Source organism: Arvicanthis niloticus, chromosome 12 (assembly GCF_011762505.2).
Source record: "Arvicanthis niloticus isolate mArvNil1 chromosome 12, mArvNil1.pat.X, whole genome shotgun sequence".
NCBI classification, from domain to species: Eukaryota; Metazoa; Chordata; class Mammalia; order Rodentia; family Muridae; genus Arvicanthis; species Arvicanthis niloticus.
This window is the reverse complement of record NC_047669.1, coordinates 78822580-78844387: the sequence shown is the minus strand read 5'-3', so window position 1 is coordinate 78844387 and position 21808 is coordinate 78822580. Positions and strand designations below refer to the sequence as shown.

Genomic DNA, 21808 nt, shown 5'->3' with positions numbered 1-21808 from the left:
TTTATCATTTCAGTAGTAAATAACAAGACAGTTTTATGAGTTTTCCATTAAAGTCTGTGTTTGATCATGAGTTCATTTTTATGAGTTAGAGGTGTGAGTCTTTTCTCTTAAGTATACAACAGTTTTGCCCAACAAAAAATCCTTACTTCCCTCACATTGCCTTTGCACCTTTTCTACTCCAGTTTTATGTGACTTTCAGGGTGGTGTAGTCTGCTCCACTAATGGCCTGTTCTTTTCCATGAAACACCACACCCTCTTGCTGCAGTTTTTCAACATCTTGGGACCAGAGGCTGCCATCCTCCCTCTTTGTGGTTCTTTCTGAGCCATTTTGCCTGTTGGAGCAGACCTTAAGCCATTTATATTTAATAGGATATGCTGTTGTTGGTTGAGAACATAGTGTTGTTATCTGCTTTCTGTGTTAACTTTCTGTTTTTCTCTTTTATGATATTCTTCAACTTTTTGATTAAATAGTATCAATCAATCAATCAATCAATCAATCCATCATTTGTTTACTTGTTTGTTTGCTTGTTTTTGATACTGTATACCCCCGGCTGTCCTGGAATTCGCTCTGTAGACCAGGCCTTAAACCCTGAAAGATCTACCTGCCTCTGCCTCCTGAGTGCTATGGCTGGGATTAAAGGGATGTGCCACCATTGATACTACCACCCAGCTTAAATACTATATTTTGTGAATGCAGTTCATGCTCTCTGTTGACTGTTTGCTTTTTTTTGTATTTATAGTGTACATTTTTAATTTGATATGGCATATAGCACCTCTGAATGACACAATACTTAATGTGTAGGAGGTATTATTAATAGGAACATGATTCCATGTGTTGTCAACTTCCATCTGTCACAATCTTCTTTTTTCTATTAGCCAACTCCCCCCTCAATGCATTGCTGTTGTTTGTGCTTAGGTATCACTTAAGGATGGTGAATTCAGAAGAAACTAAAGCAGTGTGGTGTCCAATGCACTGTATGGATTCAGGATTCTTCTCCTGTCGTTTTTCCTCTGCACATAGAATGCCTTTCACAGTTCCTGCAGTGCTGGTGTGCTGGGGTTGAATTTGTTGAACAAAACTGTATATATTTAGTCATTATATGTGTGATTTCATGAAAGCAGCACAGGAGAGAAAAATTAAGAGTAGGCAATAGGTTGTCTTGTTTGGATACCAAAATGGCTCTCACATTTTGGCTTTGATACTCAGCTCTCCAACTCTCTGTTCTCTCATCTGTGTTGTTGGGTTTCACAAAAAAGTGACCTCTGTTTAAGTGCCCTGTCAGGGGAATGAACTCAGTGATTATTGCTGGAGCATGTCCTGTGGAGCATGACCTCACTCTTGCTTATCCCTCATCTAGGAGTCTGTGAACAACCTCTGCAGTCAGTATGAGGAGAAGGTGCGACCCTGTATTGACCTCATCGACTCTCTGCGGGCTCTGGGTGTGGAGCAGGACCTGGCCTTGCCTGCCATCGCTGTCATTGGGGACCAGAGTTCAGGGAAGAGCTCTGTGCTGGAAGCACTGTCTGGAGTGGCCCTCCCCAGAGGCAGTGGTGAGAGCTCAGTGCCTGTTTCTCTGCTAGGCTGTGGGCCCTGGGACTTCAAGGGTAGAAACAGGTCCTCTCCTAGTTCTGGGTGTGGGGAGCCATGAGAAGGCGGCTATCATCCTTGAAGCCATCTTGAGCCATATACCCTGACAAGAGACTTGTTTTCAACAGCCTACAACAGCTGAGCACACCCTGATAACATCTTGTTTTATATACCCAGGATTTTCCCTTGGGTGTGTGAGACTTAAATGTGTGACTTAAAGGTGTGACTTGAGAAGTCAGACTTATAAAAGGCGAGAGGCAGACAGAAGAGGGGACTGGAAAACTAGGAACTTGGAGGTACTAGGGACTAGGAACTTGAGACTTGGAACTTGGACTAGGAAGAGGGACTTGAGAATAAATGAGACTGAATCACACTCTGTCCAATCTCCATTTTTTGCATCTGCCCTCACTCTCTCTCTTGCTGAACCCTGACCCATGGACCACTGCAGCAGTACTAGCCAGAATGATTTGGCCCCCAAAGCTTGGGGCAGTGCAGGCTCTAACAATTTTGGCCCCCAAGCTTTTGGCAGTGTGGATTCCAACATTTGGCAGAGCGGTCCCCGACATCTGGGTTAATAGCGAGATGAAGATCACGGTGTAGCTTCTCATGAGCTCTTCCTCTTTGGCTTGTGGACAGATTTGCTCTGTGCAGTCTTATTGTTTCTTCCTCCTCTCACAAGGGTGCCAGTCTCAGTAGCTAGGGCGCTACCCATGAAGCTTCTCAAGCCCGTCATCAGCCTAAGTTACCTCCTTTTAGGCTCTGTATCCAACAGAGTCACTGTAGATGTCCTGGCCATGCATGTGGGCTAGGGGTGGGAGCAGCTTTTAGTCCACCACACCAACTCATTGTGCATTTGTGGATTATGTGGAATCTCAGTTTGTAGATGAGACCAAGTGCCTGGAACCACGTGTGTGATAATCTCTTTTCTGAGCCTCTTCATGAGTGACCCACTCCCAAAGCACAGAAATGTTAGTGTTCAGATTAGGGATGCTCTTTGAGCTGCAAGGCCCAGGATGTCAGTGATCCCCCAGTGAGGCCAGAGCTGAGCTGCTCTAACAATGCAGATAAGATGTTACAGGCATGTAGGAATTGGCAGAAGTTTGTAATAAGGAATTGTAAAGTAGCCTGGAAGACACAGTGAGTGCGTATGTAAGGGGTTAGTGGGAGATATATGTGCTTGAGTATGAATGGTTCCCCACTGGAATCTGATGCCTCCTGAGCTGGGGTGTCCTACTTTGCTTTCTGTTGCTGTGACAAAGACCATGACCAAAAGCAACTTGGGAAGAAAAGGGTTTATTTGGCTTACTTGTCCTAATCACAGTTTATCATTGAGGGAAGCCAGGAGAAGAACTCAAGCAAGGCAGGAACCTGGAAGCAGGAACTAAACCAGAAGCCATGGAGGGGTGCTACTTACTGGCTTGCTCCTCATGGTTTGGTCAGCCTCCTTTCTTATAGCACCCAGGATCACCTGCCTGGAGGTGGCACCACGGACAGTGAGCTGCCAACCCCTCCCATGTCAATCATTAGTCAAGAATAGGCCTGCCAATGGCCCAGTTTGATGGACACATTTATGGACTGAAGTTCCCTCTTCCCAGATGACTCTAGCTTGTGAGTTGACAAAACAAACAAGTAAACACACCTAATAAACACATGGAGCATCTGTTTTCAGATGAGTGTGTGTGATGTCGGGGGTCATCCATCCAAGGCCTTTTATGGCAGAGCCCAAGACTGATGCGGCTGTTGCCTCTTAGGTATCGTTACCAGGTGCCCTCTGGTGCTGAAACTGAAGCAACTCAAGCAGGGAGCAGAATGGAGAGCCAAGGTCATCTATAAGGATACTGAGATTGAGATCTCAGACCCTGCACAGGTAGAAAGGGAAATCAATAAAGGTATGTACATGCACACATTTGACCTTTATTTTGGACAGGGTATCCCCATGATGTTCACACTCTCTACTTTCTGGGCCTTTCCACATTGGGAGCCTTCCTGCGCTTGGGCTCATGAACATTTAACTTCATGACCTCATTTAGAGAACATGGCCATTGGAATGACTGAACCAGGTTACACATGGCCACTTGTGTTTCCAGCATACATTCTTAATCATGAGAAAACATCAAAAGCACACTCTTGCTGTTGAGCAGAGTAGGGTGACATTAGTTAAAGTCTTGACGTGAGGGTTTCTACCCTAGCGCCTATTACTAAGGGCGAGGCGTAATCTATGGACAGACAGACACCTGCAGCCAGGGCTCCTCTGGATGTCTGCTCATGTTGTTTTACATATTCCCTAAACTGTCACCTTATTTATGGATTCCTTTGGATTTCACTGTCCTCAAAGTACACTTGTGACTCTCCCTGACAGTGCCAGTAGGGTTCAAGGAAGAATCTTCCTTTCTGTCCAGATCAGCTTTCTTGCATTTTGGCAGATAGGAAGCAGAGAGAACTCAGGAAGAGGCAAAAATAATATATAAAACACTTGTGGCCTACACCTAGCGAACTACTTTTAGTCAGAGCCCATTTTTTCCAGGCTCTGGAACCTTCCAATATAACCTAATCTTGCAGGGATTACAATCTTCCAATATACAAACAATTTAGGGGTAGCATTTCATCTCCAAATTGCAATGTATTTTCCCCCAAAGGCTCTAGAATGAGATGTGCTCCTTAAACTGCCATGGCTTTCTTTTTCATTTCCAGCCCAGAACTTGATTGCTGGGGAAGGATTGCAGATTAGCTCTGAGCTCATTAGCTTGGAGGTCAGCTCTCCACGTGTCCCAGACCTGACTCTGATTGACCTGCCTGGTATCACAAGGGTGGCTGTAGGCAACCAGCCTGCAGACATTGAACACAAGGTGAAACTCTAAACACACTGGGCTGCAGGGATACTGGGGTATTTCCAGGGCTATGTCTAAGAGAGACCTTGTGGAAGTGGGAGTAAGACTGGATAGCCAGGCTTTACCACGACCTCCATGTTTGATGGAGACAGGGAGACAGATGGGTACAGTCCATGGAGACCAGGGGCCTGAACCCTGAAGCAAGTGGATGACCAGGACCATCTCGCTCTTGATCCTGTCTCCATAATGAAGAGTCACCATCTCATTTCTTATAGATCAAGAGACTCATCAGGACATACATCCAAAAGCAGGAGACCATCAACCTGGTGGTAGTCCCCAGCAATGTGGACATTGCTACCACAGAGGCCCTGAGCATGGCTCAGGAGGTAGACCCTGAAGGAGATAGGACCATAGGTAAGGAGAGTAGGAGATAACAGTGGTGTGTGAGTGCAAGTGAGATACATCTCCTGGATCCAGATGGACCAAACTCAGGATCCCACTGAGGCTAGGAACCCTTCATCTCATCTCCCTGGTAGAAAATGCCTGAGGAGCCAGAGGTGGACAAACACAGGGAGGAAATCGTATCTTCTGAGACTCATTGTGTCAGGAGCCATGGTAAAGTCCATGGCAGAGTGAAGAATGAACAGCTGTTGTCTGGGTGGTGGCCATGGAGAGGTGCTGAGGAGTCTGAAGGTGACAGAGGGGTCCTCACTGTCTTCACAAGATCATGTACATAAGTTTCTGTGGGTGGATTTCCACCTTGCATGGGATCTCTAGTGGCCCTGTCTGCCTAAGCCAAAGATGGTGTCTTAGGGATCTTGCAAATGACCAAAAGCAAGTTGGGGAGTAAAGGGTTAGTTTCAGCAATAGTCCATCAGGTAACAGTCCATCACAGGGAAGTCAGGGCAGAAACTCAAATAGGGCAGGAACCTTGAGTAAGGAGCTGATGCAGAGGCCATGGAGGGGTGCTGCTTACTAGCTTGGTCAGCCTACTTTCTTTCAGAATCCAGTACCACCAGTTCAGGGATGGTACCACCCACAATGAGCTGGGCTCATCTCGATTAATCATCACTTAAGAAAATGCCCTATAGACTTATGGAAGCATTTTCTTAATTGAGCGTCTCTCCTCTCAGATGATGTTAGCCTTTGTCAGGTTGGTATATCTATCTAGCAAAAATGGGAAGAAGCCTTGGGTTGCTGGTGGCCAGTGAGAGTGATGTTTCTCCCTGCCCTAGAACAGTGTGTGTACTCTGATCTCAATGCCTGATCTACAGGGATCTTGACCAAGCCCGATCTGGTGGACAGAGGTGCTGAAGACAAGGTCATGGATGTGGTGCGGAACCTGGTGTACCATCTGAAGAAGGGCTACATGATAGTCAAGTGCAGGGGTCAGCAGGACATCCAGGAGCGGCTGAGCCTGGCTGAGGCTCTTCAGAATGAGGAAGTCTTCTTCAAGGAGCACCCATACTTCAGGTGCCTCTGTTATGCTGGCCTGTGCAGTTAAAATTGCTAGAATTGCTGGTCGAGAACAGACCTGACATGTGGGAAGAGAGAGAGAGACAGAGAGAGAGAGAGAGAGAGAGAGAGAGAGAGAGAGAGAGAGGTGCACATGTGAAAATCAAAGGACAACTTTGGTTTTCTTCTTGGTGAATCAAGGTGGAGCCAGGAATGACCTCAGTAAGGGTTGGAGGGAGGCACCTCTACCTATTGTGCCATCTTGCCAGCCCTTACTAATTGACCAGTGCATTAACTCAATCCAGGTAGGAATGTGCTATTACTCATGAAGGAGCACCACCTCCCTGCTGCCTTATAAGTTCAGGAGTGGTAACACTCCTCATGAACACAGATTTTGGTTCCATGGGAGCAGTGTGGCTTCCTTCCATCAGTAGCTGATGGCTTACGCTCTTTCTTAGGCCAGGTTGTATCTCCATCCATTTCCCATCACATGCATGTGCAGACATGTTTGTCAGTGTTTGAAGACTGGGATCTATATGCATTATGTATATTTTCTATAATGTGTGTTACATGTGCATATGTACTCATATGTATAGTCTATATGGAAAGGTATACATATATTAATGTATACTATACATATGTGTGTTTGCTCACAACATATAGAAGGATATGTTGTATATTTGTGTGTGTTTATGTGTACCACACATAGATGGGTATGTGTGTGCTATAACATAATTGTGGTTATGTACATGTGTTTTGTGGAGAACAGATTTTACTCTGATTATTACATGAGCTGAGGGGGATCATTGTAGCCCACTATGGAACTATCCAAGCTGATTTCCTTGCATCATCCCACAAACTCACTTCTAAATACTCCATGAGCACCAATCTCAAGGTATCCCATTCACTGATAGTACCCAAACTGCCCTGACCACCCCACAGCAGGCTGCAGACTTGTTTTCTGGCCAGGTCTGATGGGACCCTTTCTTCTGTTCCCTCAGAGTTCTTCTGGAGGATGGGAAGGCCACAGTGCCCTGCCTGGCAAAGAGACTGACCACGGAGCTCACCTCCCACATCTGTGTAAGCAGGGGAATCTGTGTGTTCCTCAAGCTAAGCCAGGACTGGGGCAGTCCTGGGCACACAAGCTAGTAGAGATTCCTTTTGCACAGACATGTGTCTGGGAATTGGTGACTTCAGCATCAGAATGTTTTGTGCTGGTTCCTACTGCCATCATCCTGAGTTCTTGGTGGCATGACTGTGATCACCTCACTCTGGGGTTGATCATGGGAGCTTGAGTTCAAGATGGGCTCTTCAGATAGAAGCCATGTTCACTCTTCTCTGACCTGGTGGAGATTGCATCTCAAAATGCCTTAGTTCTCCACCTGGGGAGTGATTTAGCTAGTTGTCAAACCTGCTTGAGGATTGGCTGAGGGCAGATACTCAGCAGTGATCTTCTTCCCCTGGGCTCTTCCTGTGTTCAAAGTCTTCCTGCAGCCCCCAGGATGCAGGTGGAGATAAATGCATCTCCCAGGGACCATGATCTTTAGTAATCTTCTCTGGGCCTCTTTGATGTAGACAGAGATGGATTCTCATTGAGCTTTATGCTTCAAGCTGCCTGGGGACAGCAGAACTGTAGAGGTCGTGGAAGACAACCCAAGAGTTGAGGGATCTCATGGTAGTCCAATTGCTCTTGTTTCAGAAGCTACCAGAAAGTTCTCTGTGGGGTCTCTCTGCAGAGAGTTCATGTTTTGATATGTAAAGAACTGCCCCCGGCTGATTCTTTTAAGTAAAAACCATGTATAGTATAGACCTGGGTGGAAATGGTGTGTCTAAAACACTAGTGTGCACCAGAGAAATCTTCAGAGGCTGTCAGAATATCACACACATTCTCTGTGTGAATATCATGAAATCATATCTGATGAGGCTCATGGCTGAGGAGACACAGAGTGAGCAGATGAGCTGCTTGTGCCACAGCCGTGCTTCTGAGTAGGCTTGGGGTCTCCTTCACATTCCCAATTTGTATTTGTATGTCCCACTCAGAAATCGCTGCCACTATTGGAAAATCAAATAAATAAGAGTTACCAGAGTGCATGTGAAGAGCTACAGAAGTATGGCTCAGACATACCAGAAGACGACAGTCAAAGGATGTCCTTTCTGATGAATGTGAGCATTGGTTGTGATTCCTGTGGAGGATTTCTGTATCACTATCTTGCAGGGATCTCTTGGGTTCTCCCTCTCCTAAGACTGACAGAAACACATGCTGTCTAGCAGTATTACTGCAAGGAGGCAAGCACTGATGGGTGGAGCCAGGGTGAAGCTTTGGGGGACTGCAGAATGTGCTCTGTTCACCCACACTGGCAGAAGAGCCTTCCTTCAGGATCCAAAAGGGGAGGGGGAGGATTTCCTGACACCCAAAGACTTTTCTCCCCATTGTGCAACCCTCAAGGTATGCATGTTCTTTATCCAACTGGCCTTATATATGAATTACCTCCTTCACAGAAAATCAAGGTCTTCAATAAGAATATCATGGCTTTGGTACAAGCACAGGAAACCATATCAGGGGGAGACAGCCGGTTGTTTACCAAACTGCGAAATGAGTTTCTTGCTTGGGATGATTATATTGAGGAACATTTCAGAAAAAGTGAGTGTCAATTTGGGTTGGTATGCTTCATGCTTCAGTAGCTTGAATTTAACCACTAAAGATAAAGAAGGTCTTGTCTACAATTCAAGGTCAAGGCACCAGAAGATGAGGTGCCGGTTGAGGGCTCCATCTCTGCTCTCAAGATGGCACCATCTAGCCTGGTCCTTGTGTGAGGAAGATGGGAACCAGCTTTGTCTGGCCTTTGTTCTGAGGATACACATCTCCTCTGTGAGGGTGAGGCCAGGATGTCCTGGTCTTTTCTTAAAGACACACCTTTAATGCCACTACAATAGGGATGAAGTTATGAACTTGGAGTGACTAAAGTGACTTTAGGAAACACCACAGACCCGGGATTTGGAGGACACTTGGGAGTATTATGCTGAGGATGAGAATGCCTGGAGTGTGGGCACAGGAGCCGTATTTGCTCTGCTTTGAGTCCCAGGCCCCATGCTACCCTTATTTGATTCTTAAGAATGTCTAGTGAAAAATGCAGGTTAATCATTATAGTTAACCACGGCTTCTAGAAGGATCTATGCTCCTTGAGTACAGAGCCGATATACATGCTGTATGTACATAGGTATACAGAAAGCACAGCCATGACTACAGCACTGGAGAGAGGGAAGAGAGGGAAGAATTGATTAATGATGAGGGTGGCAGTTCCATAAGGTAACAGAAAGGTGTCAGAAACCTGCAGTTTGGGTGATATCTAGAAGTCACTGGCATGCTCACTGTAAATGAGTCTTAATGTCTGTGAAATGCCAGCATTTCTGTAGGACTGCCTTCCCAGCACACAGTCAGGTCTTCACAAAGGAAGCCTTGGGAAGGTCTGTACCTGATGGGCTCTCTCTCACAAATATTGTTATGGAAATAGGGAGAGGAACTAAGCATTTCGTTTCGTGTACACTTGTGCCATCCAGGTGCTTGCCTGCCCACCCTGTAGCCCCTTAGTCAGAGCACTGCCTCTTCCCACAGATGGACCCATAAACCCTCACACACAAGGTTGTTTTGTGGTCATGCCTTCCTGTTTTCCTCTTGCTGGATCCTGCTTTCACCTTTGCTTCAACCGAGGGAAGTGACCTTTGACACTGTTTCCTTATTGTAGTTTCAGAGGAACAGATCAACATTTCATTTAATTTTTTCACTGGTACTCATCTTTTCAGAAAGACTAGAGTGGAAGGTTTTTTTGTTTGTTTGTTTGTTTTGTTTTTATGGTTTTGCAAAAACAATTCTTCCAGGCCTAGGTTCTCCTGAGATACATAGCAAGATGGAAGAATTTGAAAATCAGTATCGTGGCCGGGAGCTGCCAGGGTTTGTGGACTATAAGGCATTCGAGAACATCATCAAAAAGCAAGTCAAAGCCCTGGAAGAGCCCTCAGTGAACATGATGCACAGGGTCACTCGTGAGTAGTGTTCTGAGTCACTGGGGAATGCTACACAAGGTTACTGAGGAGCCCTGCACAGGGTTGTTGATGAGTGGTACACAGGGTTACTAGGCAGTACTGTACAGGGTTGCTGGTGAACGGTGCATAGGGCCACTGAGAAATACTGTTACCATAATTATCATTTTATTTCTGAGATAGGAGACATTAGCACCTCAGAGAACCTCAGGGCAGTACTACACCTCAGAGTGGCCCTCTTGGGCTGGTTCTAGGTAGGTGGCAGGTTTTCTGTGCTCCAGATGCCACTGTGGTGTTCAGGAATTCAGTGTGTTCCAACCCCATAGGCACAGGGATTTACAGTCAGAAGACAGAGTCACCTAACTTCCTAGGTTCTTACTTTGATCCTGGAAAGAGCACAGCCAGAGTCTTTCATGTAAGGTGAAGCTGGTCCTTATCCATTGCTGGTCTTCTGTCTCAGCTTCCCTCTTCCTGTGTAAGCAGCAGCCCTGTCTCCTGGGCTCAGCACCAATTCACTTTGCTATCTAGCTGAAGTCCTCTTGAACTTTCCCTACTTTCTGTGCTGCTGATTACCTGGAGTTGGTGCAGAGCCCATAAGTCCCAAGAGACTGTCCCTCAATACAGCAGCACTGTCAGAGTCAACCATTCTCTGGGCTGGTCCTCTGAATTCATGCAATCCTCTTCTTAGAGTTAGTGATCACAAAACTTGGGAGCAAAGCTTCACTGACATTGTGTATCATGTGGAAATTACAAAGGACCCTCCCATGGCTTTCTATCCATAACAAGGAGTGACCCTCAGAGTAAGTGAGCTGGCAACCCTTAGCTGATGTTGCAGGGTGTGTTCTGTGGTGGCTGAGGCATCTGTGTTAGGCTGTGGTTCTCCCAGAGCATCCTGTGGGAGGAATTCTGTCAGGTGATTGTGTCTACAACTATCTGCATGACATAGAGGCTTTAGTCACTTTTATGACAACTTCCACAGACAGAAGTAAATTCTCCAGAGGTAAGGAACTAATGTTCACTCTCTGACTTCTGTTAAGGACTCTTGGGTTCATTTCATGCAGATAAACAGGCACTTAGGTCTCACAGGCAGAAATGAGATGGAGGCAGCAGGTTTTTACAAGGAAGTGATATATTTATAATTTGCTAGAAATATCCTTGGAAACTGGTTAGGATACAGGGTATAAGCCATGACAAGAGATAGAGAGATTTCAAATACTTGCATAGCTGCTGAGCCACAGGATACATCCTCCCTCCATCTTCACAAGGGGAAGAGGGAAAGACAGAGGGAATGAGAAGAAAACAGTTTTTAGCCATATTAACCTTACTTTCCTTCCCAGTCTATATACAGTATAGATGGTCTTGCCAATATTGAACTTTTTTTTTTTATCTTTCATCAGAGATGGTCCGAACTGCCTTCTCAAAGGTTTCATCAAACATTTTTGGTGATTTTTTAAACCTCCACTGTACTGCCAAGGTAAATCCAAATACATTTTATTTTTAAGAGAATAATAAACAAGCATGACATGGAACTAGATTCCTTGGTTTGAGACCTTTCCAGCTTTCTTGTGTCTGTTAATAGATGTGCAGATTCAAATGTATGTTTGTGTCTTCAAGACAATGTTACAGGTCTTCTGGTTAAAATGGGTTTGAGAACAGAAAGAGGGGAGGGGATGAATTCAGAGACACCAGGTCAAGAAAGCCTTGTCAGGCAGAAGCATGTTTTTCATGTAGAGGAAGTGGCCCTTACACTGAAAGCTCCATAGAAACATGAAATACAATAAAAAAGGGAGGAACCTGTTTGCCATTCTTGACATTCCTTGAGAAATGTTTACTTATGACCTAGTGCATAGCAAAACCAACTTGACAGAGGGTTTTTCTCTGGCTTACAGTTTGAGGGGATACAGTCTGTGGTGCCAGGGAAGGCTGAATCCCACACTCAGATCTTTATCCTTTTTACTTACTCCAGAACCCCAATCCATGGATAGTGTTGCCCCAATAGGGCAGGTCTTCCCATCTAATTTAAATCTCTCTGGAAACACCATCATACTCAGAGACTAGTTTCCTGAGTGATTCTAAATTCAATCAGGTCAGCATTAGAAACTGAGTCTCACAGCTGGGGGAGACTCACATCTGGCTCAGGTTTCCTCTGGTTCCTACCCTTAGCTGATAGAGTGGCATGGACAAGCTGAGCAAGGGAGTCCTGGGGCTGTTCCCAGGTGATACCTGCTTTTGTTCTTGCCAGGTGGTCTGATTCTCATGGATGTGTTAGCCATCCTGTGTTCTTACTCTCTGCCTTTCTTGAAGATTGTTGACTATTTTTCTCTCCCTGCAGTCCAAAATTGAAGACATCAAATTAAACCAAGAAAAAGAAGCTGAAAAACTGATCCGACTTCACTTCCAGATAGAACAGATCATCTACTGCCAGGACCAAGTTTACAAGGAAGCCTTGAAGAAGATCAGAGAGGAGGAAGCTGAGAAACAAAAGGCTAGGGGGTTAAGTACTGCTACCTTTCCATTTAACTCTCAGTTTCCTCAGAAGGAATTGACTACCCCTGAGATGACCCAGCACCTGAAGGCCTACTACCAGGTAAAAGCAGGAATGCTTCCATCTGGGTTCCCAGCCCATTTCCTCCCCTTCAGGGTGTCTTTCCATATAGGGAAAGGTGTGTAAATTAGTCACAGCACATTCCTGAGGGCAGGGGCACTCCTTCCTCACTGGGAATGTCAGGCTTTGCCACTGGCTGTCAGATGCCTTGGCCACAAATAGGGGGAAGGGGTGTTACCTCCCAGGGTCAGCTGGCAGGCTCCATAACTCACTAGTACAGTATGAGCCCCAGGGAGACCTTGGTCAGTAGTGGGAGGGCTATTTCCCCAAACTTGTGTTTGTTGTATTTTAAGCAGACTTTGCCTTTCCGGGATTTTAGCAAAGTCCCTAGGATCTTCTTGTCCCTCTTAATCCACTTCAGATCTTTAGTAATTTAATTTTTTAAAGGCAAAGTCTCATTCTATAGCTTAGGCATCTTTGGAACTCACTTGCGTAGCCCAGGGTGGCTCCAGATTCCTAGGAGCTCCTCCTGCCTCAGACTCCCAAGTGCTTTAGAATTTCACTGCACTTCTAACCTATCTGGACATCTTAGTTTTTAGCATCAAGCAGGCTCAGGTATTGGCAAGTGTCCTTGGAGGATATTCTATTGCTCACTTTGAAAGGCTCTGTGGCTATGTGTACCTCTGCCCTGTATACTGGGTTTTCTAGGTGCTGTGTTGCTTGGCTGGTAGTCTTTCAGGATGTCAGAGCTAGTGTGGTCCTCTCAGGGTATCTTCTGTGTGTCTAGTGTGCCATGCAGCTTGGCTTTCTGGGACCCTAGAGCTTAATTACCTTCTTTGCTTTCATTCTGATAAAGCATGTAGAACGTAAGCCTCTCCGTTTCAACCACTGTTTGGCGTCACAACTTAGAGACATTAAATAACTTTACATCTGCACTATGGCCTTCCAGGACATTTCATTTGCCACAAATAACATTGTCTCTATTAAATACTGACTTCAGGTTTCTCCACCCCCAGCTGCCAACTTTAGTATCTGGGAGTCTGATCATTCCAGGGATCTCTTTTTTTCTTAATTAATTTTTTATTGGATATTTTATTTACATTTCAGATGTTATCCCCTTCCCCCATTTCTCCCCCACCCAGAAACTCCCTATCCTATCCCCCTCCTCCTGCTTCTATGAGAATGTGCCCCCACCCACCCACCCACTCCCACCTCCCTGCCCTTGAATTCCCTCACATTGGGGCATCCAGCCTTCATGGGACCAAGGACTTCCTCTCTCACCTATGCCCAACATGGCCATACTCTCCTACATATACAGCTGGAGCCATGGGTCCCTCCCTATGTGCTCCCAGGCTGGTGGTTTAGACCCTGGGAGCTCTGGTTGGTTGGTATTGTTGCTCTCCCCATGGGGCTGCAAACACCTTCAGTTCCTTCAGTTTTCTCTCTAACTTCTCCATTGGGAACCCCATGATCAGTTCAATGGTTAGCTATGAGCATCTGCCTCTGTATAGTCAGGTTCTGGCAGACCTCTAAGGAGACAGCTATATCAGGCTCCTGTCAGCATGCACTTCCTGGCATCCACATCAGCTTCTGACTTTGGTGACTGCACATGGGATGGATACCCAGGTAGAACAGTCTCTGGACAGCCCCTCCTTCAGTTTCTGTCCCACACTTTGTCTCCGTATTTGTTCCCATGAGTATTTTGTTACTCCTTCTAAGAAGGACTGAAGAACCCACACTTTGGTATTTCTTCTTCATGAGCTTCATGTAGTCTGTGAGTTTTCTCTTGGGTATTTTGAGCTTTTGGGCTAATATCCACCTATCAGTGAGTGCATACCATGTATATTAGTGATTGGGTCAACTCACTCAGGATATTTTCTAGTTCCATCTATTTGCCTAAGAATTCCATGAATTCATTCTTTTTGAATAGCTGAGTAATACCCTATTGTGTAAATGTATCCATTTCTGTATCCATTCCTCTGTTAAAGGACATCTGGGGTCTTTCCAACTTCTGACTACTACAAATAAGGCTCCTATGAACATAGTGGAGCATGTGTCCTTGTTATATGTTGGAGCATCTTCTGGATATATGCCCAGGAGTGGTATAGCTGAATCCTCAGGTAATGCTATGTCCAATTTTCTGAGAAACCGACAGACTGATTTCCAGAGTGATTGTATCAGCTTACAATCCCACCAAAAAATGGAGGAGTGTTCATCTTTCTCCACATCCTTGACAGCATCTGCTATCACCTGAGTTTTTGATCTTAGCCATTCTGAATAGTGTGAGGTGGAATCTCAGGGTTGTTTTGATTTGAATTTCCCTGATGACTAAGGATGTTGAACATTTCTTTAGATGCTTCTTGGCCATTCGAGTTTCCTCAGTTGAGAATTCTTTGTTTAGCTCTGTACACCATTTTTAAATAGGGTTATTTGGTTGTCTGGAGTCTAATTTCTTGAGTTCTTTGTATATATTAGATATTAGCCCTCAATCAGATGTGGGATTGGTAAAGATCCTTCACAATCTGTTGGTTGCTGTTTGTTCCTTTTGACAGTGTTCTTTGTTTTACAATTTTATTGCTTTGCAATTTTATGAGGTTCCATTTGTCAATTCTTTTTTGTTTGCTTGTTTGTTTTTGTTCTGAACCTGGCTTTTATTCTTGGCTTTAGAATGAATGTCATCTGAAAACTATCCTCTCAAATCTTTTCTCTCAAAGTAAATAGCCAGGATTGGCTATTAGACTACATGAATTCAACCCTGTCAGAAATCCAAAATGACTGAGTTAACTGAAATTATGGGAAGCACAAACCATAGCATCTAAAACTTAGCCAATTTATACAGACTGATGAACACCTGGACAGTCCCTATACTACAAAACATTGGAGCATTTGATCTTCAGCCTTCTGGCCCAGGATCATCTGACAGATCTAGTGATGCAGAATTATTAAGGGTTGATTACTCTGTCTTGGCAGATATAATCAGTCGACTATTCTGCAAATGTGTCCTTTTCTGGATAGTAATTTGTCTGTAGATGAAAAGAGGCAATTCTTGCCTAGTGGCTGTCTCACCACAACTGGAGTAACTCCAAAGATGCTCAATTTCTTCTTAGAATCCAAGACAGGAAGCTGTCAGGAGCAGACAGGTCTCTAATCAAAATGAACATTAATACAGAAATGTTTGTAATGTCAATTCTGTGGACTTCTGACTTTTTGAAATCCAACTATCCATGTAAGGCAATCTGAACCGTTGTCTGTTAACTCCTATCAGCTATTTCTAAATAAAATATAGAAAACATCCTAACAATAAACTCAGAGCCATGAATTTGCTATAGGCCCTTAACTCACAGGCTAACCATCTCAAATCAGTTAGAAAAGTTAAAGAAGGACTGGGTCTAAGCCTTGTATTCCTAAATGTGTTATATAGGCACAATGCCTATGAGAGTAACAATATTATTCTCACTTTTATATCAATAAGAAGCTCATACCAATGAAAACCTTAAATTTGAAATCAAAGTAAATTTTGTACCATTTAAGAAATTATAACTTCATCTTAAAAAGAATTATACATATTTCTACCAATAGGTTATGGCTATGCAATAAATCCTAGCTAATCCTCCCTGTTCCAACAAAACCACTACTTTTCCCTAGAAAGACAGCCCAATATTAACCACCTCAGTCCCCAAGCCCAGGGAATAGGGTCACCTACTCTTCATTAACTTCTTCAAGCTGATTATGGGCATTGAGATATTAGAAGAGGGGAAAGGGTAAGAGTAAATTGATAAGCCTCTGATGATGTGTCTTCACTGCATACAGTGAATTCCAGGACACCAGAGGTTTGAGCAGGGCTGCTCAGCTTGCTTGGTGAGTAGATACACCAAGGCTGTGTATTCTGCAATATACAATTATCAAAACAAATTTTAGTATCAAGATAATTTTTTGTTTGAATTCTGGAATCTAGTCTTTTGGCAGCCTGCCTCTGTTATATCTAATCTATATAATTCTGCGAGTTTGCAGATGAGAGTTTGCTCCTACCATCCTCCCATTTCTGCCTTCCTGCTCTCGAAATTCCCCAACACTAAAGAATCCAAATGTTCAGGCACCAAGGCCATCAACTTCCACTGACACCTGGCAAGGCCACCCTCAACTACCTATACAGGTGGAGCCATGAGTTCCTCCCTTTGTGTTTTCAGGTTGGAGATTTTAGAATGGCTACTCCAGCTTGTTTCTTAGGGCCATTTGCTTAAAAAATTGTTTTCCAGCCTTTTACTCTAAGGTAAAGTCTGTCTTTGTCACTGAGGCGGGTTTCTTGTATGCAGCAAAATGCTGGGTCCTGTTTACATGTCCAGTCAATTAGCCTATGTCTTTTTATTGGGGAATTGAGTCCATTGATGTTAAGTCATATTAAGGAACAGTGATTGTTGCTTCCTGTTATTTTTGTTACTAGAGGTGGAATTATCTTTGTGTGGCTATCTTCTTTTGGATTTGTTGGAAGACGATTAGTTTCTTACTCTTTCTAGGGTATAATTTCCCTTTTTGTATTGGAGCTTTCCTGCTATTATCCTTTGTAATGTTGAGTTTGTAAAAAGATATTGTATAAATTTGGTTTTGTCATGGAATATCTTGGTTTCTCCATCTATGGAAATTGAGAGTTTTGCTGGGTATAGTAGCCTGGGCTGCCATTTGTGTTCTCTTAGGATCTGTATGACATCTGTCCAGCACCTTCTAGCTTTTATAGTATCTGGTGAGAAGTCTGGTATAATTCTGGTAGGTCTGCCTTTATATGTTTCTTGGCCTTTTTCTCTTACTGCATTTAATATTCTTTCTTTGTTTTGTGCACTCGGTGTTTTAATTATTATGTGATGGGAGGTATTTCTTTTCTGGTCTAGTCTATTTGGCATTCTATAGGCTTCTTGTATGTTTATGGGCATCTCATTCTTTAGATTAGGGAAGTTTTCTTCTATAATTTTGTTGAAGCTATTTATTGGCCCTTTACGTTGGGAATTTTCATTCTCATCTATACCTATTATCCTTAGGTTTGGTCTCCTCATTGTGTCCTGGATTTCCTGGATGTTTTATGTTAAGAACTTTTTGCATTTTGCGTTTTCTTTGACAGTTGTGTCAATATTTTCTATGGTATCTTCTGCACCTGAGATTCTCTCTTCTATCTCTTGTATTCTGTTGGTGATACTTGCATCTATGATTCCTAATTTCTTTCCTAGGTTTTCTATCTCCAGGGTAGTCTCCCTTTGTGATTTCTTGATTGTTTCTACCTCCATTTTTATGTCCTGGATGGTTTTGTTCAATTCCTTCACCTGTTTGGTTGTGTTCTCTTGTAATTCTTTAAGGGATTTTTGTGTTTTCTCTTTAAGGGCTTCTACCTGTTTACCTGTGTTCTTCTGAAATGCTTTGTGAGTGTAATTTATGTCCTTCTTAAAGTCCTCTTTCATCATCATTAGAAGTGATTTTAAATCTGCATCTTGCTTTCCTAGTGATATGGGGAATTCAGGACTTTCTCGTGTGGGAGAACTAGGTTCTAATGATGCCAAGTACCCTAGGTTGCTGATCCTTATGTTCTTGCTCTTGCCTTTCACCATCTGAATCTCCTTAGTGCTACCTGCCCTGTCTCTGACTGGAGCCTGTCTTTCCTATTATTTTGGTGATATCAGAACTGTGTGGGTTGGGTGTTACTACTGGGGTAAGAGCTGGGGCCCAAGATCTGCTCAGTGCTCAGGTGCAGAGAGGAAGGAATCAGTGCTCCAGGCCAGAAGTGACTTCCTGGGTCCTAGTGGGTCCTAGTTACTCCCTCTTTGGGGCAGGTGTTGCTCTCTGCTTACCTAAGATACTGCTTGGGTTATAGCTTCTGGGAGGCCTGCTTCTCTGGGTTCTGTGAGACTGGGCTCAGAGCTGCCACAGGGATCTGCTCAGTGCTTGGGCCCTTCATATGTCAATTCTTGATCTTAGAGCATAAGCCATTGGTGTTCTGTTAAGGAACTTTCCCCCTATGCCCATGTATATGAAGCCTTTCCCCACCTTCTCTTTTATTAGTTTCAGTGTATCTGGTTTTATGTTAAGGTCCTTTATCCACTTGGACTTGAGCTTTGTACAAGGAGATAAGAATGGATCGATTTGCTTTCTTCCACATGCTGACCTCCAGTTGAACCAGCACTATTTGTTGAAAATGCTGTCCTTTATACACTGGATGGTTTTAGTTCCCTTGTCATAGATCAAGAGCCATAGGTATGTGAGTTCATTTCTGGGTCTTCAATTCTATTCCATTGATCTTCCTGCCTGTCTCTGTACCAATACCATGCAGTACAGCTTGAGGTCAGGGATGGTGATTTCCCCAGAAGTTCTTTTGTTGTTGAGAAGAGTTTTCGCTTTCCTGGGTTTTTCGTTATTCCAAATAAATTTGCAAATTGCTCTTTCTATCTTTATGCAGAATTGAGTTGGAATTTTGATGGGGGATTTCATTGAATCTGTAGATTGCTTTCAGCAAAATGGCCATTTTTACCATGTCAATCCTGCCAATCTATGAGCATGGGAGATCTTTCCATCTTCTGAGATCTTCCTCAATTTCATTCTTCAGAGACTTGAAGTTCTTGTCAGACAGATCTTTCACTTGCTTGGTTAGATTCACACTAAGGTATTTTATATTATTTGTGACTATTATGAAGGGTGTCATTTCCCTAACTTCTTTCTCAGCCTGTTTATCCTTTGAATAGAGAAAGGCTAGTGATTTGTTTGAATTAATTTTATATCCAGCCACTTTGCTGAAGTTGTTTATCAGGTTTAGGAGTTCTCTGGTAGAAGTTTTGGGGTCACTTAAGTATACTATCATATCATCTACAAATAGTGATATTTTGACTTCTTCCTTTCCTGGTTGTATCCCTTTGATTTTCTTTTGTTGTCTAATTGCTCTGACTAGGACTTTGAGTACTATATTGAATAGGTAGGGACAGAGTGGGCAGCCTTGTCTAGTCCCTGATTTTAGTGGGATTGCTTCAAGCTTCTCTTGATTTAGTTTGATGTTGGCCACTGGCTTGCTGTATATTGCTTTTACTATGTTTAGGTGTGGGCCTTCAATTCCTGATTGTTCCAGGACTTTTACCATGAAGGGATGTTGAATTTTGTCAAATGCTTTCTCAGCATCTAGCGAGATGATGATGTGGGTTTTTTTTTCTTTGAATTTTATATAGTGGATTATGTGATGGACTTCTGTATATTGAACCATCCCTGAATTCCTGGGATAAAGCCTACTTGATCATGAGGGATGAGTGTTTTGATTTGTTCTTGGATTCTGGTTGCAAGAATTTTATTGAGTATTTTTGCATAGATATTTATAAGGGAGATTGGTCTGAAGTTCTCTTTTTGTTGGGTCTTTGTGTGGTTTAGGTATGAGCGTAATTGTGGCTTCATAGAATGAATTGGGTAGTGTTCCTTCCTTCTGTTTTTCTTTTGTGGAATAGTTTGGAAAGAATTGGTATTAGGTCTTCCTCGAAGGTCTGATAGAATTCTGTACTAAAACCATTTGGACCTGGGCCTTTTGTTTTGTTTGTTTGTTTTTTGGGGAGTCTTTTAATGACTGCTTTTTCTTTAGGGGTTATGGAACTGTTTAGATGGTTTATCTGCTCCTGATTTAACTTTGGTACCTGGTATCTGTCTAGAAAATTGTTCATTTTAATCCAGATTTTCCAGTTTTCTTGAGTATAGGCTTTTATAATAGGAACAGATGATTTTTAAAAATTTCCTCAGTTTCTGTTATTATATCTCTCTTTTCATTTCTGATTTTGTTAATTTGGATATCGTCTTTGTGCCCTCTGGTTAGTCTGGCTAAGGGTTTATTTATCTTTTTGATTTTCTCAAAGAACCAGCTCATACTTTTGTTGATACTTTGCATAGTCCTTTTTGTTTCTACTTGGTTGTTTTCAGCTCTAAATTTGATTATTTCCTGCTGTCTACTCCTCTTGGGTATATTTGCTACTTTTTGTTCTAGAGCTTTCAGGTGTGTTATCAAGTTGCTAGTGAATGCTCTCTCCAGTTTCTTTTTGTAGGCATCTAGAACTATGAGTTTTCCTCTTAGCACTGCTTTCATTGTGTCCCATAAGTTTTAGTATGAAGAGCCTTCATTTTCATTAAATTCTAAAAAGTCTTTCATTTCTTTTCTTTATTTCTTCCTTGACCAAATTATCATTGAGTAGAGCATTGTTCAGTTTCCACATGTATGTGTGCTTTCCATTGTTTTTGTTATTATTGAAGACCAGTCTTAGTCCGTGGTGATCTGATAGAATGCAAGGGATTATTTTAAACTTTTTGTATCCATTGAGGCCTGTTTTGTGATCAATTATATGGTCTATTTTGGAGAAGATACCATGAGGTGCTGAGAAGAAAGTATATTCTCTTGTTTTAGGATGAAATGTTCTATAGATATCTGTTAAATTCATTTGGTTCATAACTTCTCTTAGTTTCACTGTGTCTCTGTTGAGTTTCTGTTTACATGATCTGTCCATTTCTGAGAGTGGGGTGTGGAATCCCCCACTATTATTGTATGAGGTGCAATGTGTGCTTTGAGTCTTAGTATTCTTTTATGAATGTGAATGCCCTTGCATTTGGAGCATAGATGTTCAGAATTAAGACTTTATCTTGGTACATTTTTCCTTTGACAAGTATGAAGTGTCCTTTCTTATCTTTTTGGATAACTTTTGCTTGAAATTAAATTTTATTCGATATTAGAATGGCTATTCCAGCTTGTTTCTTGGGACTATTTGCTTGGAAAATTGTTTTCCAGCCTTTTACTCTGAGGTAGTGTCTGTCTTTGTCACTGAGGTGTGTTTCCTTTATGCAGCAAAATTCTGGGTCCTGTTTACATATCCAGTCTGTTAGTCTACATCTTTTAATTGGGGAATTGAGTTCATTGACGTTAAGAGATATTAAGGAAAAATAATTGTTGCTTCCTGTTATTTTTGTTATTAGAGGTGGAATTAGGTTTGTGCAGCTATCTTCTTTTGGGTTTGCAGGAAGATTACTTTCTTGATTTTTCTAGGTTGTAGTTTCCCTTCTGTTGAAGTTTTTCATCTAGTATCCTTTGTAGGGCTGGATTTGTGGAAAGATATTGTGTAAACTTGGTTTTGTCATGGAATATCTTGGTTTCTTCATTTATAGTGATTGAGAGTTTTGCTGGGTATAGTAGTCTGGGCTGGCATTTGTGTTTTCTTAGGGTATGTATGATATTAGTCCAAGATCTTCTGGCTTTTATAGTTTCTGGTGAGAAGTCTGCTGTAATTCTTGTAGGTCTGCCTTTATATATTATTTGACTGTTTCCCTTATTGCTTTTAATATTTTTCTCTGTTTTGTCCTTTT

The 21808-nt window shown here is 42.9% G+C and overlaps 1 protein-coding gene across 1 annotated transcript in view; it reads left to right on the top strand.

Moving 5' to 3' along the window:
* Positions 1-21808, top strand: part of LOC117717924 (interferon-induced GTP-binding protein Mx1-like) — a 28422-nt gene that overhangs the window by 3303 nt on the left and 3311 nt on the right. The window contains exons 3-13 of the mRNA XM_076943221.1: positions 1359-1551; positions 3340-3477; positions 4280-4434; positions 4692-4830; positions 5691-5889; positions 6873-6951; positions 7912-8034; positions 8371-8512; positions 9748-9912; positions 11307-11383; positions 12242-12496. Of these exons, the coding sequence (XP_076799336.1) occupies positions 1359-1551; positions 3340-3477; positions 4280-4434; positions 4692-4830; positions 5691-5889; positions 6873-6951; positions 7912-8034; positions 8371-8512; positions 9748-9912; positions 11307-11383; positions 12242-12496 (1665 nt within the window). The remainder of the gene's footprint in view (positions 1-1358; positions 1552-3339; positions 3478-4279; positions 4435-4691; positions 4831-5690; positions 5890-6872; positions 6952-7911; positions 8035-8370; positions 8513-9747; positions 9913-11306; positions 11384-12241; positions 12497-21808) is intronic.